The sequence below is a fragment of the Pollicipes pollicipes genome, unplaced genomic scaffold (assembly GCF_011947565.3).
Source record: "Pollicipes pollicipes isolate AB1234 unplaced genomic scaffold, Ppol_2.1 Scaffold_6138;HRSCAF=7277_pilon_pilon_pilon, whole genome shotgun sequence".
Classification (NCBI taxonomy): domain Eukaryota; kingdom Metazoa; phylum Arthropoda; class Thecostraca; order Pollicipedomorpha; family Pollicipedidae; genus Pollicipes; species Pollicipes pollicipes.
In genome coordinates this window covers 6,166,936-6,194,239 of record NW_023596818.1, presented here as the reverse complement: position 1 = coordinate 6,194,239, position 27,304 = coordinate 6,166,936, and the positions used below count along the sequence as shown (strand labels likewise).

Genomic DNA, 27,304 nt, shown 5'->3' with positions numbered 1-27,304 from the left:
TCTCTCTCTCTCTCTCTCTCTCTCTCTCTCTCTCTCTCTCTCTCTCTCTCTCTCTCTCTCTCTCTCTCTCTCTCTCTCTCTCTCTCTCTCTCTCTCTCTCTCTCTCTCTCTCTCTCTCTCTCTCTCTCTCTCTCTCGCTCTCTCTCTCTCTTTCTCTCTCTTTCTTACTCACCCACCCACCCACTCACTCACTCGCTCGCTCGCTCACTCACTCACTCACTCACTCACTCACTCACTCACTCACTCACTCACTCACTCACTCACTCACTCACTCACTCACTCACTCACTCACTCACTCACTCACCCACTCACTCACTCACTCACTCACTCACTCACTCACTCACTCACTCACTCACTCACTCACTCACTTGCCACACACACGCAAGCGTCCACTTTTTAGTCTTTGTGGTTTTAAATGCACAAAGGGATATTAGTGTCAAGCCAACTCGGGTCCCAGGAACGGGTTCATAAAAGTACGGATCCGTTGCGCTTTCCTTAACTAAGCTCTTAGCGGATGACAAAAATGATCGTGCACTGTGAAATGGATGCTGGAAAATATACACATAAGAATGAAGTGCCCACAAAATGAAATAACTCTCCACTGTACATGCACACAAACGCAGGCATTCTGAAGGTTTCAGGAAATAGAGACGGTGCTTTTGCAACTTTTGTTACACAAGCGTTGGCTTAGGACTGGTTGCGGACCCATGAAGCCTCTCAGGCCTCACTCAGCCCAGCGTCAGCATCAGCTCCGAGTCCTCACTGCGGGCCGGAGATGTGCCATCTCCCGGGCCGCCATCACTATCGCCATCGCCATCGCCATCGCCATCGCCGGTGGCCGCAACGCCGCCCGGCGGGGAGCACGTAATTCGGATGGCAGAAGCTTAGCCTGAAGTCCCCGAACGAAACCTTAACGAGCCGGTGAGCGCGTACACACACACACACAGACGCAGACAGACACACAAACTGGTGCTGGCGGTCCGCGGACATCCGCGGCGGACTAGCTGTAGCTCACACCGGCGCCGTGCCTCGCTGGCGGCCCGTACAAAAGCCGGCGGCGGGTCGGGGTGTGGCCCGGGCCGGGCCCGCCAGCCGGCGGTGGAATGACAGTGGCAGTGTAGTCCCTGACGGCGGCCGGCCGGCCGGACGGCGCCGGCGCCGGCGATCATAGCTCGGCCTGGTGGCGCTTCATGTGCAGCGCCAGGTGGTCCGACCGCGAAAAGCAACGGTCGCAGCTGTGACACTTGAACGGCTTGGCGCCCGTGTGCTTGCGGTAGTGCCGGGTCAGCTCGTCGGAGCGGGCGAACCTCCACTCGCAGCCCTCCCAGGAGCACCGGTACGGCTTCTCACCTGCAACAGCGCAGACACGGTGCCCAGTCAGGTCAGGTCAGGTCACGGGATGCCACACACGGTTGGCGGCCCGGGGCGCACGTTAGGCCTGGGCCAGCAGACACCACCAGCTTCAGACAACACGAGTCACCAGCCGGTTATCAACACGGACGCGCCATCGGTGACGAGACTCAGCGCGAGTCATCGTCGCCGGCGCCGTGGGAACAGCGAGTCATCCTCGTCAGCACGGCATCGCGCGCCGATCGTCGCCTCGGGCGGCCAGGCACACGCCTGCTTCCCGGACGGCCGCCGACGGCCGCCGCTGAGTCATCGACCCGGGCACTGATGACGCCGGAGTGACTCGGGTGCAGGGCACCGCTGGGGGAAGGGGAGTGCCGTCCCGTCCTCGCGCGCTGTCCTCACTGGATCGGTGTCCTCGCGCGTCGTCCTCACTGGATCGTTCGGGTGGCGCGGGCAGGACGGGACGGAAACAAGCGTTTGCTGAAGCAGGCGACTGCTTGAAATGCTCAAGGTGTTGCATGCGGAGAGGACGGAAAGGCAGTGTTGTTGTTTTTTTTTTGGGGGGGGGGCGGGGCAGGCGGGTTATTCGACCACTGGGGAAGGGACGCGCAGTACATTACGACTCCATGGTCCCCCTGCCGTGTCATATAAAAAGGATTTCTGGGCAAAAACGTGAGCGCCAACGCACTCAGTGCTCATGCGGGTCGCAAAGCGAACGAAAAAGCTCCTCGCCGGGGTGCCGCGAATCACAATCAACATCATGATGCAACGATGAGAACGACCGACGCCTTTTCTCCACGATAGGCTACCGTGTTCTTAGCTCGCACACAGCGTATGATTTGGCAGTCAGTTCCGTCCATGCGCTAACGACTCGCTCGTGCTTGCTCGTCACCCGGACCGTTGGAGGTCTTTAGCAGCACACAATGCCCGTTGAGCCGCGCGCCGCTGCCGCCGACCCAGCGCAGGGGAACAATGGCGCGTGCCACGGCACACCGGCATCCGCGTCCGAGACGACCGGCCGGCTGCCCCCGTCGTCGGTGCTATCCTGCCGTTGTTCGGTGCTATCCGTCGGTGCTATCCTGCCGAGTCCGGCGACCCCGCGCCGCCGTCGTCCGTGCTAGGCTCGCGCCGGGCGTCAGCATCCGCGGCGTCGGCCCGGCCGCCACCCCGCGAGCACAAACAACTGCACGATTATCTAGCGGCGGGAGTGCCCGCTTAATTGGCTGGAGGCTCGCGGTTCGTGGCCCATGGGCCATCTCCGGGGCGGCTCGGCAGGCCACGTCGGCGGCGCCCGGCCGTGAGAAGTGTACCCATTGCAGCGCCCAGGAATGCGGCCGCCGCGATGGTTTACGAGCCGAGCCGAGCGCATAACAATGGAGGAGAGAATGGCAAGCGCGATGGCGAGGGGAGATGGATCGGCGCTGGAGAGCAGCTCTAGAAGAAATGACAACAGTCATCAGACGGCTTCATCGATCCGCCCGCTGACCTACTTTGCCGATGGTGTGCGCGTTTTTGCGGGGAGGTGGGAGGGGGGGGTGGGTGAGCGTCTATCTCTCTCTCTCTCTCTATCTCTCTCTCTCTCTCTCTCTCTCTCTCTCTCTTCTCTCTCTCTCTCTCTCTCTCTCTCTCTCTCTCTCTCTCTCTCTCTCTCTCTCTCTCTCTCTCTCTCTCTCTCTTTCTCGGGGGCACCTGGTCCAGTCTTGCGCCGCCGCCCCACACATTCGAGCTGCGCGGTGACAAAAGTCGTCAGAACTCCTCGCTGTCGCTGATACCGTCGGCCCGGACATCGGTCGGACGATGGAAATCGCAGCCTGCCGGGCCGACCCGAGCGGTCGCATTCCGCCGCGTAACGGTCCAGCCAGCACTCATGCCTACGCACACGCGTGCGTGTCGGGGAGCAGAGCGCACCGAGCGGCGGCGGCAGAGTGGGGAGCGCGGGGAGAGTAAGAGGCTCCTACAGCGCGCGTCGGAGATCTCCGGAGATCAAGGGTCTCATCCTGCCCCACTATCAGCGGCTTAAAGCAGACGCGAACGAATCGCGAAGGGAGGATTTGCGTCCCGAATCTCTCTGACAGCAATTTAGATAGGGTCGACATGAGCTGCGATAAAGGCAATGCCTTCCGGTGCCGCCGGTCATATCTCGCCGCCATCTGTCATCGAGCCTCCTGGGAGCCATCATAGATGGCGCCACAGTCCGATCCCGGCCAGCAAAACACCGTCGACAGACGCACCCCCTAAAATGCACGGAGGCTAATGAAATAGTCTAGTTCGCGAACTCAGTCAGTTTAATATGCTTACATCTTGCAAGATGCCACCGGTTTCATATCCGATTACGGCGAGATATGGGAGAAGTTCGAGCGTGATAGAAGGGACGCCCCACAGCCGCCAGCCCTAAATTACCGCCGAGGATGCCTTCTGGAAAGCCTGCATACATTAGCTGAGACCGGCAGACAACCTCGCGTGGAAATCTGCGCTACAGACAGCGGCTGACCCAACCACAGCCTGAAGGCGACCCCCATGACCTGGCGGCTCTCGTCACTTGGAGGGTCCGTATCCTAGGGGGTTGCGTGACCAAGAGGGCCTCGTGACCTGGAGGGTCTGTGACCTGGCGGCTCTCGTGACCTGGCGGCTCTCGAAATTCCCGTTGGCCTGGCGGCGGTGCGGTCCGCCGCGGATAGCGTCTGTGTCCGCCAGCCGTGTCCGCAGCCGGGCACAGCGCGGCCACGGCCGGCGGGCGCGTCCGGCCGGCCGAGCCGGGTAATTACCGTCGCGGGCGAAGGTCGGGCCGCTGACTCTCATCTGGGTCAGCCGGCGGGGGCGAAAGTGAAAGGGCACGCGCGGCGAGCGTCTTCGCGTGATCGGCCGGCTGGACGGCTCGGCGCGGCCAGGTCAGGTCGGGTCAGGTCGCGCGGGGCCGCCGACCAGGACGCGCCGGTCGACGGCGAGACTGGCGTCATGGCCTCGCGGGTCCGGTCCGCGGCCGACGTGCCGGGCCGCTGAGGGGTCGCAGACGACCGGCTGAGTCCGCCAGCGCCCGGCGGCGCCGCGCCGGCCGGCGAGGGGGACGAGAGACGTGATCAGACGGCGGCCTGAGCATGAGGCCAAATACGGCCGGCAGGGAGAGGCGGGTCACCACAGAGGCGTCGCCCATGGCCACGCAACGCCGGAGCCCGTGGGGCTTCACAACACCCCCGCCCGACTACAGCGGAGCTCAGTGACAACCAACGCAACCGATCGGATACCACCACAAACTTTTGACACATTAACGATAACGCAGCCAACCCAGAAAGGAGCAGACCACCGCTGAGGCAGAGGGTAGCTCGCTCACACGAACAGCTTCTCGTGGTAGAACCCTGTGCACCCCGTGCAAAACCACCGACCTCGCGGTACGCTGGTGTGTCAGCCAAGCTGTGAATGGGGCCCCGGTGTGTTAAACACATGAATTCAACCCCCGGGTCGTGGTCACCGCGCGTTTGCCAGCCTGCCCGGCCGCGCAGCGCGAACCCGTTGCGAGCGAACCCCCTCCCTGCACCAGCGACTACAGCCGGCGACGCCGTCAGCATACGCCATTCAACAGCCTAATGAGCGCCGACCTACACAACCGAGTCAGCGCTCGGCTGCCGGCGTGGCAGATGGCGCTACCGGCGGCGCGGGGCGCGACGCCCGCTCTCGACAGCGGCTTTGACAAACGGCCGGTCGACATGGTATGCGGGGCGGTCGCCCACGCGCCGCCGGCGGCCGCGATGCGTTTAGCCGAGTGTCAGTCGAAGCATCGGAGATTGACAGCCGGAACCAAGGAACGGGCACGAGCGCCGGGGACAGGAACACGGCCTGCGAGGAGGAACGGAGGCTGGGAGCAGCGCCAGATACTCGGAGCTGAGGCGCAGACCGACTGAGCGAACCGGTAGCTGGAGAGTGGAGAGGGGGACTGGAGATTGTAACCAGACACTGGGAAAGGTGCCGTACAGACCCGGAACGGAACCGAATACTCGCGTCGGACGCTGGTGGTTTTGTCTGAAGGCCGAAGCTGGAACCATAAACCGACGTCTAGAACCACAGAGTGCACAGTGATCGCAACCACAAGCTATGGTGACCGTCACTACCGTCCATTGTAACGGCAATCACTGTCCATTGTGACCATAACCACCGCCCATTGTAACGGCAATCACTGTCCATTGCGATCATAACCACCGCCCATTGTAACGGCAATCACTGTCCATTGTGACCGTAACCACCGCCCATTGTGACGACAACCAGTGCACATTGTGACAAGGACCACAGGCTGGGGCCTCACTCCTGCCTCGCCAACCGACCGTTCCCGGCCAGCATCACAGCTGGTTAAAGGGACGGCGCAGTCAATAGCGCCTCGGTGGTACCGCTTACGCCCAGGCACCGCAAGGCCCTGGCCGCTGCAGACGAGGCGGGGGAAGTCTATGACCACATCGGCGGCGGCGATGGCTTCATACCCGCGGCCGCCTCGGACAGCCGGGGATCGCCAGTCACATGAGCGAGCGCTGTTTACCAAATGATGACCCGGGAAACACCCGCCAACGGCCAGCTTCCCGCCTCTCTGCCGACGGATGGGATCGCGAACAACGGAAAACAGCGCTGCAGACCACGGCGTCAGAGGCAGCCAGGCTCCGGCCGGCAGCAGACGGCGGCGAGCGGAGAAGAAAAACAACGTCCTGAAAAAGCGCTTCCAAGTTGGTGAACACGAATATCCTAAGAACGGCCGTTGTTTCTCCGGCGCTGATAAGGACGGATGTGATGAGATCTTGGAGAGGGCGAATCTTAAGGACCTTGAACGCTCCGCACGTAAGTGCCGTTTGAATGACTCGCTCAACTGTTAAGAACAGTGCTCGTTGTTTCAGGTGGTGGAGGATCAACTAAAAGGACGAGGTGTGCCTGTACACCGAGCTTCTCTTGGCATGGCGAAAAATGCTGCTTTCTCCGGGTTGTCCAAGGCAACTGAAGAGAACAAGCATCAAGTCATGCCATAGACACCCATAAATCTCAAACTACCTCCACAGAACGCAAAACCGCAGATGTCTCGCATCGAGCACGAAACCAAACCATCGCCATAAGTTTGATCCCACCGCAGGCGTGCTGCATTACCTGATGAGATACACAGGCCCAAACCCCTCGCTGACGACGCAGAGCACGAACAGCACGCCGCCAATACGCATCGTCAGGCCACGTGCTTCGCTAGGCAAATGGACACGCGGCACTCCAATGCTCAGGCACAGCCCGACTACAGTTCACACACCGAGAACAATGAGTCGAGTCGAGTCGAGTCGAGTCGAACAGAGCGAGTCGAGTCGAGTTGAGCAGAGCGAGTAAAGTCATGTCGAGTCGAGTCGAGTCGAGTCAAGTCGAGCAGAGCGAGTAAGTCATGTCGAGTCGAGCATAGCGAGTCAAGTCATGTCGTGTCGAGTCGAGTCGAGTTGAGTCGAAATGAGTTGCGTCGAGTCGAGTCGCCCCGGGCGGCGGCCGTGCCCGGCGTCGGTCGGGTCCCCAGCGGTCCTGAGCAGCTGTGGCGCGTGGCACGCGATACCCCGCATGCACACAGCCCCGGCACTTTCATCTGTCACAGTCCGCCGTAATTATCTTAGCGGCACAGATGGGCGGCCGGCGGCACCGCGGCCCGCCAAGAATAGGCGCCCGTGACTCACCCCCGTCTGTATACGTGAGTGAATGGCCTTCGAGTCGCACATGCAGCGGGGCAGTGCGGCCCGCGCGCGAGGCGGCGGGGACGGGCGGCACCTGTCGCGCCCGACGCGGCAGCGGGCGGGTGCAGTCGCCGTGGGGCCCGGATGCGGTCCGATGTGTGTGTCGGACTGCACCCGGCTCGACGCAGACTGGGCGCAGTGATCCGCAGGCCACTCTGCTTCATAGCGGGCGGAGTCATGGAGAACGGAGTGCAACTGCGCGCTCGTAGGACGCAGCTGAGCTGGATCTACCGTCGCGCGGATCCGGCAGACCCATAGGCGGATCCTGGGGGGGGGGGGCACGGGGCCATGCCTCCCCAAACCTCTGGAGAGTATGTTTCTGCCCCCCCCCCCCCAAAAAAAAATCATTCCCAGAACTTCATAAAAGTTTCGTCTACTTACCACCTGTTTTAACTTTAACTGTTTTAACTCTTTTGTTTCAACCTCTGCTTAGGATTCAACAGCATTTCGATGCTTTTTTTTGTTTTGAATGGTGTCCCTACTAGGTACTCGCGAGAGGCACCATGCACTGGACCTCGGATCCCACACCAGCCAGCTGGCGACGAACGGTTGCACCCTCCCACCCCCCCCCCCCCCTCCCATCCCCTAAACTCCAGGCTAGATCCACCCCTGGGCAGACCCAGCACGCGCTCGCTTTGATCCAGTGAGCGGAGGCAGACACGATGACGAACAGACAGTGTATGTCTGTTGTACAGTGGAGTGGCAAGTGTAGTCCGGCCCGCACAACGACCGACGCGGGGTGCAAAGGGGCCGTCCGGCCGAGCTCGCGCCCAGCAGGCAGCTGCCAGACCAGCGCCCAGAGGCGCCCAGCAGCGCCCAGCACGTGCCGGGCCGCGTGTACAGCGGTACCGCGGCCAGCCCGTCAGCTGGTCAGAGGTGTGAAGCGGGGGCGGCTTCGCCCCGTGGGTGTCCTGCGGGCTCTGGTGCGGCCGCGCCGCCGCCGCTGGGGGCGCGGGGTCAGGCTCGCGTCAGGGGCTGACGCCGGCCGAGGGAGCGTCAGACCGGCCCGCCGGACGCGCCGCCGCCGCTGGGGGCGCGGGGTCAGGCTCGCGTCAGGGGCTGACGCCGGCCCAGGGAGCGTCAGACCGGCCCGCCGGACGCGCCGCCGCCGCAGGGGGCGCGGGGTCAGGCTCGCGTCAGGGGCTGACGCCGGCCGAGGGAGCGCCAGACCGGCCCACCGGCCGCGCCGCCGCCGTAGGGGGCGCGGGGTCAGGCTCGCGTCAGGGGCTGACGCCGGCCGAGGGAGCGCCAGACCGGCCCACCGGACGCGCCGCCGCCGCAGGGGGTGCGAGGTCAGGCTCGCGTCGGGGGCTGACGCCGGCCGAGGGAGCGCCAGGCCGGCCCACCGGACGCGCCGCGCGCCCTAAGAGCACCGCACGGCGCCGGCCCCAGTGACGTCAGCACCATCAGTGACGTCACACCGTGACCGGCGGATGGTGACTCAGGGAGATCCGTGACCGGCCCACGGGGAAGAGGGGGAGGGGGCGGTCCAGCTGGGCGTCCGCTGACGGTCGGGCGGCTCGCATTGGACCCCGGCCAAAGTCCGGCTGATGCTCAGACACCGTGCCGTCCTGGTTCAGTCACAGCGATATACTTTCGGACAGCCTCCGACACGCGTTCCGCGAACGGGCGGTCCGGGCGGACCAGCTAAGCTGAGCCGGGCGGTTGCCTGGCAACAACTCCGGCGCGGCGAAAACAGGCCTCAGTCTGGCGGTGATCAGGCACTTGGAAAGGGGCGACACGGAAGATGACGTCCTATCGTGACTAACGCGAGAGGACCTCGGGCGCAGACCTCAGTCATCAACGGCTTTCCTCGGAGACGACACAATGAAGCGCAATCCACCTGCGGACGGATTTCTTCTGGACCGGTGGGAGAAACGCTGGCTAATGCTAATGCCTCAGATGGTTCGCGACTTTAATTCTGGTTTTATTATATCATCACATTTACCTAGCTTGAAACGAAGAGGACTTTGCAGCCTCCAAAACGACTGGTCTAACGACAATTTTGATGATGCTCAACCCATTAGTGCTCACATCCTAATGACATCTTTCCACTCCATTCGAGACCAACTGGCAAATTTAGGCGACCCTAAGTGGCTGTTATCTAAGAAAAGACTTCATAACAAGTTCCCAAAGAGGTGGGAGCAGACTGCCAGCATAGTTTAAACTGCAAAAAAAGCTTTCATGAACGTGGGATTAATTAAGCTTTCAGGAAATGATGATCTCGCCCACGCATCTACTTTCACCCTTTTTAATTAGCATAACATCTATCAAAAAAAGGCGCTTCGAACACGGGCGCAAGATGACGTTAACAGCACGCGGGCCGCGATCTCTTCACCGCGCGAGGAAAACTAATGACGTGGAATCAAGAAGTTGAGAGCCCATATTTAGAAAGTCGGAGATGTAAAAAGCCAAGCATTCTCCCACGTTCGATGCCCCTGACCGGCGACAGCAGCCCACTAAGCTTGCAGCCCCACTGATGGCGGGCGCCTGTGCAGCCCAGTCCGATTCCACACCGCCCACCGGAAGTGCTAATTCCACGGACCGCGATGTCGGCCAGCGGCCGTGCCGCTGACGGCCGGCGGTGTAGGTGCCACCGGGCTGTCACCGAGTGTCACGTGCGGTGATGTCAGAGGCCCGTGTCACGTGTCAGGGTGTCACGTGTCAGGGGCCGCGTGTCTGCGGAGATTGGCCGGCGGCCTGGCGTGCCATGCACGCTTCCGGACGCCGGACACCCGACTGCAGTTCCACCCCCTCCCCCCCCCCCTCTACATCACCACACCACCCCGCTACGGCAGGGGCGGGGGTAACCAGTCGGACGCTGTGCTGGCGGGTCGGGCGCTGCCGCCGTCACCATGGCGACGCCGTCCAGTGGACGCGCTTGGCCGCCTGCGATCTCGCATCTGGCCACTGCTGCTTGCTCCAGCCTAACCCTGGGACTGAAGAGCGATTGGCAGCGACGAAGAGCCATCGCTTGAGGTCTGGAGCTGACCCAGCCCGCCCGCTCGGCCGTCCCCGGGTCATGACTGTAGCACACTCGCACCGTCTGTCGCGCTTGTGCTCGCCTTCGGTCACAGTCGCCGTCCTCTCGAGACTATCGCGGCGGGGAGGTAAGCAGGGCGGTCGGCGGCATCCAGGTCAGACGGGGGCGCGGGGTCAGCGGCACTCAGGTCAGACGGAGGCGCGGGGTCGGCGGCATCCAGGTCAGATGGGGGCGCGGGGTCAGCGGCACTCAGGTCAGACGGGGGCGCGGGGTCGGCGGCACTCAGGTCAGCAGGGACACCGGTTCGGTGGCACTCAGGTCGGACGAGGAGGCGGGGCCAGCGGCGCTCAGGTCAGACGGGGGCGCGGGGTCAGCGGCGCTCAGGTCAGACGGGGACGCGGGGTTGGCGGCGCTCAGGTCAGACGGGGACGCGGGGTCAGCGGCCCGCAGATCAGACGGGGACGCGGGGCCGGCGGCGCTCAGGTCAGACGGGGGCGCAGACGTCAGCCCGTCAGACCGACCTCCAGGGAGCGTGTGTCAAACGCGGGACGCCGGCCCAGCCCACTACTCGCCTGCCGCTGACTCAAGGCCGGGCAATTGACGCCGACGGCCGTGCAGCCAGTAATCATACATGCAGCGGTGGCATAGGTCATGAATACGGGACCGTGGACCGGCGTGAATTGTATGGTCATTATGTACATCCCTTTGTCACCTCAGCAAGCATTGCGTTGTTCTGGGCGGTGTAAATGCAAATGGACGCCGTATTTACCGCCGTGTTAAGCCGGTGCATTACGGGTCAGAATAGTCTTGTGACTGCACTGAGGTTCCATCTCGGTGTTGGCACAGGGGTGGGGGCTCTCGCCGTGTAACAGATAGTCTCTGCCGTGTGCGAGTGGACACAGGACACCCCACGCCATCCGTAAGTGGATTCTCTCCGCCGTTTGAGTGGACGCGCTCCACCCCGACAGTGGACAGCCGCCGCCGGGTGTTTGAACGTTAGACACCGTCTGTCCTGCGAGTGGACATCGTATGCCGTTTCCAGGAGACGTAAACGCCCTCTGCCGCACGGGTGGACAGTGGACACCGACGTCTGCTGCCGAGCGGCCAGCCAAACCTGCCGCACGGGTGGGCAGCGGGCGTCCTCTGCCCAGCCGATGGACAGCCTGCTCCGACGGCGGGAGTGTCCGGTGGACAGTTAGTCCGCCCCGGCGGTGGGAGTGTCCGGTGGACAGCCCGCTCCGACAGCGGGAGGCCCGGTGGACAGCCTGCTCCGGCGGCGGGAGTGCCCGGTGGACAGTCAGTCTGCCCCGGCGGCGGGAGTGTCCGGTGGACAGTCCGCTCCGACGGCGGGAGTGTCCGGTGGACAGCCTGCTCCGACGGCGGGAGTGTCCGGTGGGCAGCCCGCTCCGACGGCGGGAGTGCCCGGTGGACAGCCTGCTCCGGCGGCGGGAGTGTCCGGCGGCCACGCGCCGCCAGTCGCCTGGCAGCCGCGCCACCTACACCTGACCCTGGCCGTCGCCGCAGGCCAATCGATGCGGTGGCTCCGGCCAGTCGCGACGCCGCCGGGGAGGGGCGGCAGACACGCGACCCCTGCCCCCTGAGGCGGACGGGGAGGAGGCGGCGCGAGCGACACGCGAGCGGGCGGCGCCGCGCCGGCAACGGGCGTCGCCGACAGACAAGCGCCGTTTTTAGCGGAGCAGAGGTCGCGGACTCACACACACTGCTCCGGGCGGTGGGGGGGGGGGGGAGGGGGCGTCAGCGAGGATCTTCGGAACAGAGCAAGAACGGCCGCGATGGCCCAGTGGCCGCTCCTCTTCAGCAGGGCCGGTGTGAAAGGATACGTGACCCGTCAGGAGCGAGGCCTTACGAATGGTTATCCGTGCGGTAGATCGGGTCACGACAGGGGACGACACTCAAAGCGATGCCGTGCTGGCGAAAGTCTCCCCGCTTCGCGAAGGAAAACGGCGCCGTAGCCTGTCGAAACCGCGCGTCGAGCTGTGCTGACCGTGGCCAGTAGAAGCGGAACCTCGGTTGAGATGGGGGGGGGGGGGGGGCAAGCGTGGCTTTCACTTCCTTTCTTTCCATGCACTGCTGCAGCGTTTAAACATATGGTTTCACTTGAATGTTGCCATGAGTTGGTGGGGCGGCTGTCCCCCTCCCCCTTCCCGTCCCACCCCCTATTCATCGCCTCTGCCGGTAGCAGAAGGTGCCAACTTCAACAGCACAAATTTGACGCATTGCGGACATCACCGATCTGTGGCTATCAGGTCAAAGACCATTAATTCGCCATTCATTCCGCTCTGATGCCCCGAAACGCTCCGCGAATCACAGCCAGAGTCCACAGTGGCGATCATCTGTTAAAGTTTCATATGGGCGCCCTGTCGTCACCGGCAAAAATCACTCACAAGATATATGCCCCGTGTTATCGGTCGAGCAGAATGGGTCTGTTCTATCCATTCAGTCGAGACTTCTGGGCATGATATGCAGCTGATCGTACGTTATCCAAGCCAGTTCCCGCGGTTAAAAGGCCGTTGAATCAAAATTAGAATTGTCAAAATCGCTGAATGAATCATTCGCGTTTATAGACCATTGACCTTGCGGCGTTCCGAGCCAACACTAGTCCCCACAGCGAGTTATTGTATCTGCTGACCTCCTGACGCCGTGCACAGCGTCTGTCATACATCTGCTTAATGTAGCGAGTCGGCGCGGTGGTACGTATTCGTCACAGCAGCCCCGTAATGGTATTCACCGCCGAACCAGGCCATGCACGGGCCCGCCCCAAAAGCGCCCTAAAAAAACACTGTTCCCACCGGTGTCATGGCGTGTATGCTTGGTCGGCGCCGGCGACTCGTACATTGGGGTAATCGGGGCTCACGAGGGCGTAGCGGAGCCGAGTCAACACCGGCCGTGTTGACGAGGCAGGTCGATTAGATAGGGGCGCCATCGCTGGGCCGGTGTCGTTCGCTGCCAGCCCGGGGGCGACGGCAATAGCCGATGCGCTGCGACTTATCGCTCCGCCCTTGTCGCCGTGACGGCCCGGCCAGCAGCTTTATTTAAGCCCAGCGTATCGTTAAATGCTGCGTTCAAAAGAGCAGGTGATCCGAAGTCAGGCTGCCGTGGTCGCAGGCGGTTTTACTAGCCGCTGTCACCGGCGCCGCGGCGGTATTTCGAGGACCGCGCGCCAGAAACGGACCGCCCACGCCGGCTCGCCGGACACGCAAACAAAGCTGGGCGGTCGCGCGGGCGAACCGGCCGCTTTTTCGCGTGCAGTGTCGGCGGGCCCTAATGGAAGAGGCCGGCGCCCTTCCGGGCCGCTCTCCGCGCGCCGCTCTCTCCGCTCTCTCCGTCGAGTCCGACTCAAGTTCAGCGGCGCTTTGTCCGCGCCGGAGCCGGGCACCAGCCGGCCGGGCGCGGACGGCGAAACAAAGTCGCGCGACACGCTCCATTTGGTGGCGCCTTGTTCCCGGCCCGGCACCGGCGCGCGCTCGCCCTCCTTTGTCCCTCGTGAAATGGAAATTCGTGCGAAATTGTCCTACATGCGAGTCCGAACAAAATTGGGGCATAAATTACGATTTGATCGGAGGCGAAACGTCCGCTTAAAACGCGGGCCCGCTCATTCGGGCCGACCGTGAGTACGTCGGTGCGCGGTCTGCGTACCGAGTGAGGCTTGTGGGCTACCTGCCCCGCCCCCCCCCCCCCCTCCCTGCAGCCCGTCGCCAGCGCCGTCCGGCAGCAATTTCTGCACCGCACAAAGGCGCCGGCCTCATCGATCGTAAATTACAGCGGACATAATACGAGGCTCGGGTCTAGTTTGACTGACAGCGAAGGCACCGTGGAGGCACAGGCCGCCCGGCCAGTCGGCCTAATAGCATGAGAAATTAGTCCAGACGGCGTGCAGCGGCCGGGCACGCTGGACCGTCAGGACTCATGGCGCCACGAGCGTTCGCGACCGCCGACTGACGCAAGAGCACCGACTGCAGGACCGGCACGTGACAACTGTCCAAAGGTGTTGCCCACCACCAGTTTGTAGAGACGTGCAGAGAGAGACAGGACAAATGGGATTTAACTCACTTCAAATTTGGTAATGTAGCTCAGCTCAAATTGTGTTTTTCAGGAATGTATTTCTGGGCCAGTGAGAACCTGTTTACGCCTCCTCAGCATTGTGCATGTTATCAGGGAGCGATTGGTACCCGGAACTGGCCTTCTATGATTTAGCGCAGTCTCTAGTGCCCAGCGCTTGCTGGCCAGGTCTTTTAAAGATCGAGTTTAAGACTACCCACTACCCATACCTCCCATCATCTTAGTTCCATCAATGCCCATGGCCTAAGGCTTGCCTTCCATCCTATGGCCTAAGGCTTCCCCCATCCCATGGCCTGAGTCTCCCCCCGCCTTCCCACGGCCTGAGGCGCTCCATGCCGTCCTTTGGCTCGGGCCTCTCCATGGAATCCCATGGTCTGAGGCTCTCCATGCCCTCCCATGGCCTGAGTCTCTCCGAGCCCTCACATAGCCTGAGGCTCTCCCTGCCCTCCCATGACCTGAGGCTTCTCCTGCCCTTCCATGGCCTGAGTCTCTCCATGCGCTCCTATAGCCTGAGGCTCTCCATGCCATCCCATGGCCAGCCGACGGCCGTTCGCCGCCAGACCAGACGCGATCGTGACATTTTATAGCCGGCGGCGATCGATGCCGGCCCAGCCGCCCGTTGCCAACGGGCCAGACAGAGCGGCCAAAGCATACCCCTTTCTCTTTCTCTCTCTTGGTCAGACGCGGCCATGGGGCTCTCTTCAGGTGTCGATCACAGCGTCGCAAACGACGCCCGTCGACAGACAGACGCACAGAGATAGCATGTACAGTGCGAGAGAGGGAGAGAGAGGGAGAGAGAGAGAGAGGAGGGAGGGAGGGAGGGAGGGAGGGAGGGAGGGAGGGAAGAGAAGAGAGAGAGAGAGAGAGAGAGAGAGAGAGAGAGAGAGAGAGAGAGAGAGAGAGGGAGAGAGAGAGAGAGGGAGAGGGGAGGGCCATCTGACCGGACTGGGAAGGGCCGTCAAAGGGCCTCCGACAAAGCAGCTACGTGCCAGAGCAGCAGAACGAGGCGTCGAGCCCCCAGGACTGCTGGCGACGATGTTCATTAATGCACATGTTAAGCTTACCGACAAGCGAGTTGCAGGGAACCCTCGGTCCCCCTGCCGCCCTCCTCAGAACCAGCGTTCGCCCGGCTCCCAGCGGTGTAGCCTATCTCCAGACGGGGCGCGAGGCCCACAGCGATGACGAGGCGACCATTCGGCAGACGGGCGTCTTTTGGGGAGGGACACTCCTGCTGTGCGCTGCGTCGGGCGATAAAAAGAGGTCCGGCGCAGGAAGCTCCTCCGCCAGGCGCTGACGGCGCTCGACTTCCAGGACCAGACCCCGAGGCGCTGCCTTTTTGTGATGGGAGTGCGTCGCGCCTCTGGGCCCATCAGTGTAGAGTTCCCCTGGGTGGCAGAAACGCAGCGAGACAATTCTGCCCGCCTGTTTTTCATAACAGGAGGAGGGGAGGTCGAATAGCTCGAGCCGCCGGTCTAAAACAGACCAGCGCTGGGCGGCTGTCCACTAGTACGTGTCGCCATTCTTGTGGAATTAGCTTAACAGGCCGGAGAAAAGGCTCCAATAAAACTAATGGCGCGACTCGAGACCTCCAGCAGGGGCGAGTTTTCTGCTGGTTCGCCGTCAGTGGCGGCGCTCCGCTGCAGTCAGAGCCGGACGGATTCTGCGCATTATCTATCGGGCGCAGTAAACAGACTGCCGCCAAGCAGGCGGGAGGGCGAAACGACAGCTCTGCACGTCAGATGATACACTAATGGTGGGCATAGCCGGGGACCTCCGTCCGACATTCGAAAGCAGGCCCGACTAAATCGATCTCTAGAGCAGCTTCACTGGTATACATGATCTCGGGACTTTTTGCGGAGGTTACAGTCTTGGAAGCAGACTTAGCTGCAGCACAGCGCTAATCGCTTGCCATGGCGGATGGTACTGACCATGCTCTAGAGCCCATTACCTGGGCTATATTGCGTGACTTGGGCCTTAATTAGGGGTTGATAACATGTCAAGCTGGCTATGAAATTCAACAAATAACAGGGACCGGTCTATGAAGGGACTTGCAGTGCATTCCGGACCGTTATTCTGCATCGCGAAAAAGCGAGGCCAGGTGAACAGAATCGTTGCCATGGGAACCCATCGCGCCCAACAAATAAACTTTAAGTGCGATAATACGACATGGCTGATGGCTGGGGGACAGCAGAGAACGCGGCCGCTGCTCCAGGAACCCCATGACATAAATTAATGGTTAATGAAAGCGATAACCCGTCGAGGTTCAATGACACGCCACAAGCATCACCGCTGAAGAACGTCACAGCAGCGGGACAATCAGCGCAAGCATCTGCACACCGGCGACACAGCAGCCGGCCGTCTGGGGTCAGCCCGCGCGGCGGACTGGCCCGGCACCAGCCGGCCGTGTCGCCGCGTCGGCTCCAGCGGCGTCCGGGAGCGGCAGATCTCGGCCTAATCTGCGGTCAGCTACCGCGCCGGGCTCTCGGTATCCCGGGAGCAGTTCCATGAACGGCCGCCACAAATGGGCCGTGCGTAATTTACGGGCCGGTGGCTCGGCCGCTCCTCCCGGCGGTCCCGCCGCCAGGGGGCCGCCCTTGCCGGCGCGGCGGGCCCGCCGCCAGGGGGTGGTCGTTCGCCCACCCGGCGAGGGCGCCCTGAGCATCAGGCCCGACGGACGACATCGGGGCCTGGCACGCTGACGAGGGAGGCGCTGGAAGAGGAGAGGCACTCACGCCGCGCTCAGTTGCCGCGTGCACGCACATCTGACCGCGACCCTCCGCGCTCGGGTGTCTGCGAGTGGCCGCGGAGGGCGCGACATCGGGGCGTGCCAAGGCGCGGTCGTCAGCATCCCGCGCTGCCCGCCGCGACCCCGACCGACCCGGCTCTCCCCAGCCATCACCGACTGCACCGGCAGCTGCGGTCCTCTGGCCGACCCGGCCGCCGCAGATGACGGCCGCGCAGGCATCGTCGACCGGAACAAAGACCGATCCCCCCCCCGCGGCGAGCGCGGCCTATTTTACGGCCGATAGCGTCAATATTATCAGAGGACTCGAGTTACCCGCCGACACGGCGCCGTACTGCGAAAACACCGTCGTCGTCGGCCGCGTCGAGCCGCGCCGGCTCCGACGCACGCCGGCAACAAAGACGGCGGGCGGGCTGCGGCGGGCCGCGCCGGCCGGCGCCACGTGCTCAGGAGCACCGCCGCGGGGCCCCGCGGCCACCGACCGCCGCTCCCGGGGGACGGACCCAGGCGGCCGGGCCCTCGGCACACAGCGGGCCGGCCGAAGAGTTGAGCATACCTGACGCAGGCAGCTGCGGATCAAAGGCGGCCGTGGGAGCTGCTCCCACGCGCTTTCTATGCGGAGCTCATCGGCCCGTCTCGTTTCCGCAGTTCGCCGCGCGCCGCTATGCATGATTCACGCCAGCGAGGGATCGGATCGGGCTAATTCCGCTCGAGAAGGTGGCCTGAGCCCCCCCCCCCCCCTACCCCCTCCCCTTCACAGCGGGGGGAGGGGGCGAGCTGACAGCCGCCCGACCCGCCCCGGACAGGCGGCGCTGAAACACGCGACCGCCGGCCTGCTGAATCATTTCAGCCTTCGCGTCTCATTAGGGCCGCGCGGCGCACCCTTCGCGTCGAATCTCTCGGCGCCGGCCGAAACGTCAGGCGCGTTTTTACCGGAGCCCGCTCTGCCGTCGAGTTGGGGGAAGCTCTCCCGAGCATGCTCCCGTTGCCGGACGGCCCTAACAGGGCGGGCCTCCCGGGTCGGCTCTGGTTGGCCCCTGCGGGTTCAGGAGACCTCCGCAAGCCTGCGCTCTGGCGCCAAGTCCATCCACGCCCGGCGCGCGTGTGCTGCAATGACTGCTCACTGGACCCATCAGACACGGTCCGTGGAACGGATGCCCGACGGCAGAGTTTTAGGTCGCGGGCGGGGCTGAAATGCCCCGGCACAGGTGCTGGTCACGGGCGGCGTGCCGGAGCACTGCGGGGCCCCCTGTCGCCGACATGTGCGCACGCTCCGGGCCCATGCATGGCCCCGGTCCAGGACCGAGCCCATGCGTAACCCCGGTCCTGGACCGGAGGGCACGACCCGGGCCATGGAAGGGAGGAAGCCTTCGATGTGCCTGGCGTGGCATGCTGGGATGCGGCGACTGCTCGCAGGGTACTGCAAGTCCAGCGCAGTGTTCGGGCCTAGTCTGTGAAGGCACATACATCCATCACAGTGCTTAAAAAGTGGGCAGCGAAGTTTAAGGGTTAAAATGGAGTGTTCCACATTTATACGGGACTTTGAACTGAAATGGCCATCTTGAAGACCTCCGGTGCTTTTCACAAACCCGCCCTTCTCAAAACCTGAGTCCCTCGAGTTTCTGAGCTACACGCCCGCAAAAATGAGGAAAGACATATCGGGGAGGGTATTTCAAAGTCACCTTGACATTCATAACGTCATTACAACTTCATTCGAATCCTCCCATTCCATGAACCATGCGGCAATCAAGGCCAGAAATATACTTGTCGAGGCATTCATATCTGGCGTTCGTGACCGCGATTTACAGACATAATGGCCGTCAATTGGCTCTCAATCAATGTTGTGCAAGGTACGATGACGTAATCAAACCATGACGCCTTGAAAAGCATGTTCACTAAACAGAGAATGGTGCTGTCTAGAGCAGTCTTTTCCACATAAGAATCATACCAATAGTCATAAGTGAGCGTATTTCATCACATGTGATGCTTGTTTTAGTATCTCAAAATGCGAAACATTCGCTTTAAGTCGGTAGTAATTGCAATACCGAGGGTGTGAGCAGAATTCTGCATGATAAGTTATGCAGTTGAACCAGTGGTACTTCGACCTGAAACAAACCGGTTGTGAAACTAAAAAGAAATGGCTGCACGCACTTAACGTTATCCGGACGATTTAAGGAAAGTTCGGCTGATATCTACATCAAACTTTCAACATCATCCGTTTCAGAATCGCTTAACAAAGCAAAAACGGCGTCACGAAATCAAAACAGCTACACGTAGGCGAGCCCTTTCAACAACAGCACACCCAATTGCATAAGTTTCCGTCAAAACAACAGCGCTCACATGCATCGCAAACAAGCAGGATTCGATCATGCGCGAATTCGTCGCGAGTCAGGCCGACGCTCACGTCCCACGGCACATCAGAGCGGTCGCCTTGGCAACGGCGCCCGAACACGGACCCGACCCGCGCTTCCGAGAGGTGTCCTCGCCGCGTCATAATCCGTTTACACGAGCTCAGGTGACTTCTCGAGAAGTCAGCGATGAGTGACTGCCGATCCGCTCGGCTGCCGCTCCCGCGGGCGCCTGCTGCCGCCGGGGCCATGCCTCAGCCTCCACCCGGCTCGGCGGGGGGGGGGGGGGACGCGCCGCTCGTCGGATCCCGCGTCAGCGACGGCGGCCGGGCATATTGTTTTCGTTAAGCGGGGAGCACGGGAAAACTGCGCGTAATGCCATCAGTATGCATCTGGCAGGGAATAATACGGCCAGAATGGGCCGTCGCACCGACAATAACAGAGCCGCGCGCGCCGCCACATTATGCGGACGGGACGGTCGGGAGATGGCCGCTATCGCCTGCCATGGCGGCCATGGGACCACCCCCCCCCCCCCCCCCCTTCGCCATCAGCGCTGACTGGGACCAGGGACAGCTGACTGGGACCAGCTGACTGGGACCAGGGACAGCGCGCATCAGGGCACTCGCAGTCGTCGCCAGTTCGTAGCATGGCTGGTCTGGTGGTGGTCGACACCGCAGTACGGCAGCGGTAGCGGAGCGACGGGACAGCCGGAGCAGCGGCGAACTCCCGGGAGGGTGCGGGAGGCGCCGCCGCCCGAGCAGCTCCCGGGAGGGTGCGGAGACGCCGCCGCCCGGGCAGCTCCCGGGAGGGTGCAGAGGCGCCGCCGCTCGAGCAGGTCTCGGGGGGCTGCGGGAGGCGTCGCTGCCCGAGCGGATCTCGGGAGGGTGCGGAGGCGCCGCCGCTCGAGCAGCTCTCGGGAGGGCGAGGTAGGCGCCGCCGCCCGAGCAGCTCGCGGAAGGGCGCGGGAGGCGCCGCCGCCCGAGCAGCTCCCGGGAGGGCGCGGGAGGCGCCCGAACAGCTCCCGCCTCCCCTCTTCCAATCGGCACCGTATATTAGGCGGAGCGCCGGCGGCAGTTAAATGCGTCGTAAACTAATCGCAGCACTTCCATCGATCGGGTGGTCTATGCCCGAATTATTGTACTTAATCGTGGATAGTAATTATGCAAGTTGGACATCGTAGCCGGGCGACGAGACCGAGGCGCACGCTGCTGAAATTTCGCGCGGATTGCCCACCGTTGTATAATCAGTGACTAGGTGACTTACAAGTGCGTTAAAGGCAGATGTTCTGGCGGACATGCCGGCAGAATCGCTGAAGGCTCTCGACACAGCATGCCGCGAAGGTATGAGCCCGTCCAGGGTGAACATGACTGATTTCGGCGGGAGGGAAGGTACCCGGAGACAAGCCAAGCCAAGCCAAGCCAAGACAAGCCAGGCATCAACTTAGCGCCACCGAACATCACGCCTTCGCACACGAGCGCCACGTACAGCACGGGTGGGATCGTGAGGCTTGCAATACTGCATGCAAATATGGCTCCCATTTGTCATCCTGTTCATTTCCAGCCAGGCGGTCCACTTGAGAAAGCAATAAGGCGAAATCGACGGGATGACGGAGTGTGAAATCGGCGGACGCCCGGCAAAGCTTTCGTTTTTAAGCGGTGCATTTTGGCAACAAGTGTAGGAATGGGAGTGCGATAAAATGACGGGGATGGCGACCAAATGCAAAGCTTAGACCAAATGCATCTCAACCATTTGCGCTAAGACCAAGCTGTTCACCACAGGACAGCAGCCCACGCCCCGATCAAAGCAAGGAAGTAAGTGAACGATGCAACAAACTAGCTTTGACATTACCTTGCAATGCATGCTACTGTCCCTCAATATCACACAAGTAACAACCGCTACTAGCGCACGCGGTGGCCCCGTCTTCGGAGGCATCATGCGACAAACAAACCTCTCCAAAACTAACCGTGAGTCATCGTGCAAAAACAGCCACAAGCAAAGTGAACCTGAGAATTTGGCATGTTCGAGAAGCACCAATCCCATCATTCTGCCACACCGCTCACGATTCTGGATCGCCCCGCCACACGCGATCGGGCTCGACAACAATAACACCCCTCAGCCCAAGGAGCTGACATGGAGCTACACGACATGACAATGAGGAATACTCGGCCAATCGGGAACAACAGTATGTCAGAGCTCTTCGCTCTGGAGATAACAGAAACCGCCACGATATATGGCCAGCGTCTTTTGCTTTTATAACTTTGTGCTGCCGACGCCACACAGACGTGCCTTGGAGGTTGTGCGCGTCAAAACAGGAAAAAACCGGTTCGTTTGGTTCGCTTATTGTTAGCAAAATGCTGAAAACAGGTCGGCGCTGCACTGATATCACCGGCGGTCAAACTTGGCGCAACACGTCCTTATCGTCTGTACTACAAGCTCAGAGGTATGCGGTATTTTTAGCAGTGTGATTTTTCTGGAGGTAGCGAGGGCACATACGTAACGATACGTATCTTTGACGGAACGATTTGGAGCCCATGCAAATTTCATTTCACAAACTTGCGTACGGAAAAGGGAGCATAATCGAGACAAGAGCGCTAAGTGAGAGGGGGGAGCAAAACTCAGCGAGCGGGCAAAAGAGAGAGGGACAGAGAGTGGAGGGAGGACAGAGATAGAGGTAGGAACAGTCAGAGACACAGATAAATGCAGCCAGCGGGAAAGCAGCGCAGCAAGAGACCAGAGGAGCGAGAGGGCGAGAGATACCGGTGGTGGGGACATCAAGCACGCTTGATGGATGCCAATACAAACGCAGCGATGGACCTGCGTGGTAATCGCATCGTTCTCCGAGAGGAAGGGGATCGCATCGTCCTCCGAGAGGACGGGGATTGCATCGCCCTGCGAGAGGACGGGATCGCATTGCCCTCCGAGAGGAAGGGGGTTGCACTGCCCTCTGAGAGGACGGGGATCCCATTCCCCTCCGACAGGGCAGGGGATTCCATCGCCCTCCGAGAGGACGAGGGTTGTATCGCCCTCCGAGAGGACAGGGATCCATCCCATCGCCCTCCGAGAGGACGGGGATCCCATCGCCCTCCGAGAGGACGGGGATCGTATCGTCCTCCGAGAGGATGGGGGTTGCATTGCCCTCCGAGAGGACGGGGATTCCATCGCCCTCCGAGAGAACGGGGATCGCATCACCCTCCGAGAGGACGGGGAACCCATTACCCTTCAGACCGAAGGGCGCACCGGTGGAGCAAGAGCGTGGCTACGCTGGCCAGGCGCCGCTGGCCGCTGTCTAGAGGCGGCAAGCAGCAACAAAGGCGGCCTGTGGCGGTAAAGCGTGGTAGCCAAACGCAGGACAGGCTAGCGGCCGTGAAACAAGCCTTCCCGCGTACAGGCATTGGCAGCTAGGCTTCTGGAATCTACGATATTCGCGAGTTCTGAAGAATTCTTCACGAAGTCCAAAAATCTCGAGCACTTCTATCATTCTCGGCGAACTCATGGAAGCTGGAAACGTGCGCGGATGTCCTGAACGAAGACGGCAGGGTGGACTGTGAAGAGATGCGGTTCCCCGACGGGGTGACCACGCCGTCGGCAGACCCTGCACCGTTCACAAACACATTCCACCGAACGACATAAGCGGTCGGATGACGCGTTATTTGGGGGCGCGTGCGCCGGCGGCAGCGGCGGCGGCCAGCGACCCTGCAGCGCCGCCGGCTATTTCTGCGCCGGGCGGCGTCCGTGTTTACCGGGGTACGGCAGGCCGAGGGTCGACGCCGGAGGGGAGGCCCCGCAGCCGGACACGACTCTCACGGGAGCCGGCGCACTCGCCGGCGACGCTCCATCGCCGCGCGCCAGCGCTGTGACAGTTTTATACGCGGCACATTGCGCGAGATAACAGCTGATGCAGCGCTGCGTGAAGTGACTCCATGTCCGAGGGCACAGCAGCGCGATCTATGCAGCACACGCGGCGCGCTGTCCGAGAGAACGGCTGACGCAGCACTGTGTGAAGCGACTCCGAGGGACCGATCCATGCAGCATTGCGCGAGAAACGGCAGGACTGTCGAGCAGGTGACCAGGAATTCTGGACGGGGCCGGACGGTTCAATCGCCACCACACGCCTGAGTAACGTCGTCAAATACTTTTGCAGATTTGTCGAGCGCCCACACCAGAAGTCATCAATCCATGGCGTGCACGTCATTTGTATCATCAGTCCGTGGCTGTCTCGCCTGGCCACACAAAAACCGGGATGAATAAATCACAACTCCCCCGAGCTTTTTGCAGGTCTGGCATGAAATCCCCATAATCTCCTCCCCGTCACGAAAAGTGATGGCGTTATGTGTGGCCCTTAAGGTGCTAATCCGCGCCGACAGCGTGATGTACAGCGCGGCGGCGGCGGCGGCTGACCTGTGTGGGTGCGCTGGTGGGCCTTGAGGTGGGACGACTTGGTGTACACCTTCTTGCAGCCGGAGAAGAGGCACTTGTGTATCCGCCGCTTGCCGTCGGGCGACGTGTCGACGCGCAGCTGGCGGCCGTGGCCGGCCTTGAGCGAGAAGCCCGGCAGGCACGAGATGAGGCCGCCAGAGCGCGACGTGAAGCGAACCTGCAGCGTGCCGCGGCCGGCCAGCCGCGGCCCGGCCGTCGCCCACTCGGGACTGGAGGGCGGCGTCAGCGAGGCCAGCAGCCGGCCGCTGGCGCCCGAGTCGCCGTACGCCTCCTCCGAGTCACTCTCCGACTCGGACTCCACCTCCTCCGTCTTCATGCTGGCCGTCTCCCAGTTGGCCGACGACACGGACGATACGCTCAGCGAGTCGAGCGAGTCGCGCGATGAGAACAGGTAGTCGCTGTCGTCCGCCTCCTCCTGCTTGATGCGCGGCGAGTCCAGCTCGCTGGGCAGCTTCTTGAACGACTTCAGCTTCGGCTCGTCCTTCAGATACTTCTCCATCTCGTAGCACGTCTGAAAAAACATGCCTCGTCAGAGGGCGTCGCGTACTGCATTGTGGGCATGCTCTCAGGTCGCGCAAAGGTTTGGCATCCGCATTGCAATAGCATGATACTTGCAAATTCATCGCACCAAACAGTCAGCCAGCTAGGAGCCGTCGGTTGATGCTAGAATATTTAGGGACGATGGTGACGCCTGTGGTGCCTCCACACATTGTGAACTATTTTGCGCCAACTAATCATGAGTTAGTCAATTTATTCATGAGGCGCCGACGGCGGGTGCGAAGAAGCGTACGTGATTTCCGCCTAGATACCGCGCTGGGAGCTGTAACAAAGCGCTAATACCGCTAACAGCTCGCTGTCGGCGACAGAAATATGGCCGACTTCCGGAAGTTTGATGGCTGCCAACTTGACAGGCGTCAGCCAACTATCAGAAATGTCTGCCGATGCTGCAACGCTGCGTCGGCACCGCCAGAAAGCCGGTGCCTTTGTGTGGATGTCGGCCGTGTCAGCCGGCAAAGTTTTTCATGGAAACTTGTGACGGACACAGCGGCGCGTGAAGGCGGGTCCGCCGAAGCCAACGCAGTAATGGACGGACCGATCTGCTCCGGTGCCGACGGGGTCATGGCAGCCGGTGACCCCATGCTGCTGCACAGGTACACAGATCCGCAGGCCTGAGCCCCCAGTGTCTCTAACCCCCACAGCGTTCTCACCCCAGGCTTCCCGGCTCCTGCCCGTGTCATCCGCACCTCGCGAACGGTAAATAAACCGGGCGACAGCTGAAAGGGTGGCGCCGAGTGAGACACGGAGCAGACCCGCGTGTGCCGGGCCGCGGCGCACCTGTCTGACGCGGCCGCTAGCTCAGAGCCACCCTGACAGCCCCCAGAGCGGCTTCAGCCGACCCCCAGTGGTCTCCAGAGCGGCTCCAGCCGACCCCCGCCGCGCCCCCAATCCCGCGACAGATCGCTCCGCGGCGTTTTCATGGACGGTCGAATTTCACACCGGGGCGGCTCCATTCAACCGCACCTTACGCCAACATTCCTGGCGGAAGGGTTTGGCCGCGTGGGGTGCGGGCCAGATGGCGGGCGTGCCGCACCCAGCGAGCTCGGCATTAAATGTAAATCGCCACGCGATGAGCTAAATGGCGGACGCTCCTAAAAAGTCCGCCGCGGAAAATTCCTCCTTTTCACGAGCTGACTAAAAGCCCGTCAGCCGAAATGCCCCTATAGCGGCGCGGTATAAAGCGTCATGTGCCTGCGGCCAGGGTCGGCTCTCTCCTCCAGCGCGTCCCGGACTGTGGCAGGTGGCGGCAGCGGCCGTGCTGTGCCGAGTCGGCGCCGGCGCCGGTCAGTTTGCGTTAGCGGCGCCTGGCCGGCCGGCCGGCACGTGCCCGTCAGCCGCGCCGGCCGGCCCGACCCGATGGCGCCTCCGGTTCGACCGGCCGGCCGGGGCACACCGCCGCCGGCCGCGCCAGCCGAGCCGGCTGCCGGCGCCGCCGCCCCGCCGTTCACTCGCTCGGGCGGCGGCGCGACTCCCGACACCTGGCTTGCCGACCGATTACAGGGCGCCGGCGCCACGGCAAAAACGGCGCACCGCGCTCGAGCCGCGGCGCAGCGCGGCGGAAACGGCGTTTATGCCGTCCGCGGGACCGACGGCCGGAACTCGAGCACAATGCCGTCGACGGATAATCCGATGGTAAACAGGCGCAGCGAGGCAGAAACTGGCAACATCCTTTCGTAAGCCACAAACACTCAAAGGCGTCTGCATCGCATCGCAAACGCTCATAACAAAGAAAGCATCACGCATTTGCTGCACGGACCGCCGTCGGCTGTCGCGTGGAATTTCATCAGACCCTGCAAAAATCGCTTTTTAAATGGGGTGGAGAATGGCTTAAGCACTCGAATCACCCGATAAACGTTCGCCCTCATCATGGGCAAACCATTTCACGTTTTTCGGCATATTTTTATATTTCATATTTACGTTTATTGCCTTATCGACGATCAGAATCGGTTCCAGATAATCTAACAGAGTGCTCACCGGACGCAGATCGGCGCCGCCGCCGCCGCCAGTAACCCCATGCCTGGGACGCATTTCTAGCGTCCATCGTCCGACGGCGGCGGTGACCGGCGCGCCGGGCGCCGCGCGCCATGCTCGCCGCATTCGGCCGCCGCGCGCCACACTCGCCGTATTCCATACCTCTCTGTATGCGAGTCTGGCGCGGCTTTCACGGCGCCGCCGACACGTATGCGGCGCGCGGCGCCCGCCGCCTAAGGGAGCGGGGTCACTGAACGGCCGCCACAGCGTGCCACCGCCTCAACTTTCCCCAACGCCGAGGAACGCGCCGATTTCGCCGCCAAACCGCGCGGTGGCCGCGGCGCACAGTCGGAACGTGCGCGTACCCTCCGGCCGGCCAGCAGCCTCGGCCGGCGAGGCTCCTCGGGCGGCCACAGCGCCCGACGCCAGGGGCGGTTCTCACTCCCGCACGAGACACCCCGGGCAGTGGCATGAAGGCGCGCCCGGGGGTTAACCACGGCTGCCAGTCACAAGCACCGTCTCCGCTGACCGGTCAACACGCGGACGCCTCACCGGTACATCGTCCCTCGAGACCGGCCAGAGCCGGCCTCTACGTCAGCCCGGCGGGACGGCAGGCGCCGGCGGGTCAGGGGTGATGCTGAGCTGGCGGCGGGTCTGGTCAGCACCAGCGGGCCGCGTCAGACCGCAGCGCCAGGCGGCACGCGGCGCGCAGCGAGCTCCGCCGGCTCACGAGACTCCAGTCTGGCCAAAACACCCCTGTCGCCCTAATCACAGGCATGATGCTGTCGACTTACTCGCTAGTTCCTAGCAGCGACGGACCCTGGCTCCTAAAGTTCCCCCGACATGAATGTCCCCAGGAGCCAGGGAAGCACCCTATTGTGGCCTAAGTTGGTGCAGCGAGCGTCCTTATGCCCGCACCGGTCGGGGCCAGACCGTCCGCGCCACACATTTCCTTCAGCCCAGACTACTTTTCCAAGCCCGGGCAGAGGCACCGGCGGAACTGAATCAAGGCTGGCAAGAAATCAATAGCGGCGCTCACACACGCGGCAAGGGTTGAACAAACAGGTGCGTGGCCTCGTCCATCAGCCGCAACAAACACACACAA

The 27,304-nt window shown here is 62.2% G+C and overlaps 1 protein-coding gene across 1 annotated transcript in view; it reads right to left on the bottom strand.

Moving 5' to 3' along the window:
* Positions 1 to 312: 312 nt before the first annotated feature.
* The window catches only part of LOC119105768 (Krueppel-like factor 6), a 57,335-nt gene continuing 30,343 nt past the window's right edge, over positions 313 to 27,304 (bottom strand). Inside the window, exons 2-3 of the mRNA XM_037229269.1 lie at positions 23,632 to 24,181; positions 313 to 1,350 (exon numbers count right to left, since the gene is read on the bottom strand). Of these exons, the coding sequence (XP_037085164.1) occupies positions 1,166 to 1,350; positions 23,632 to 24,181 (735 nt within the window). The 3' untranslated portion in view covers positions 313 to 1,165. The remainder of the gene's footprint in view (positions 1,351 to 23,631; positions 24,182 to 27,304) is intronic.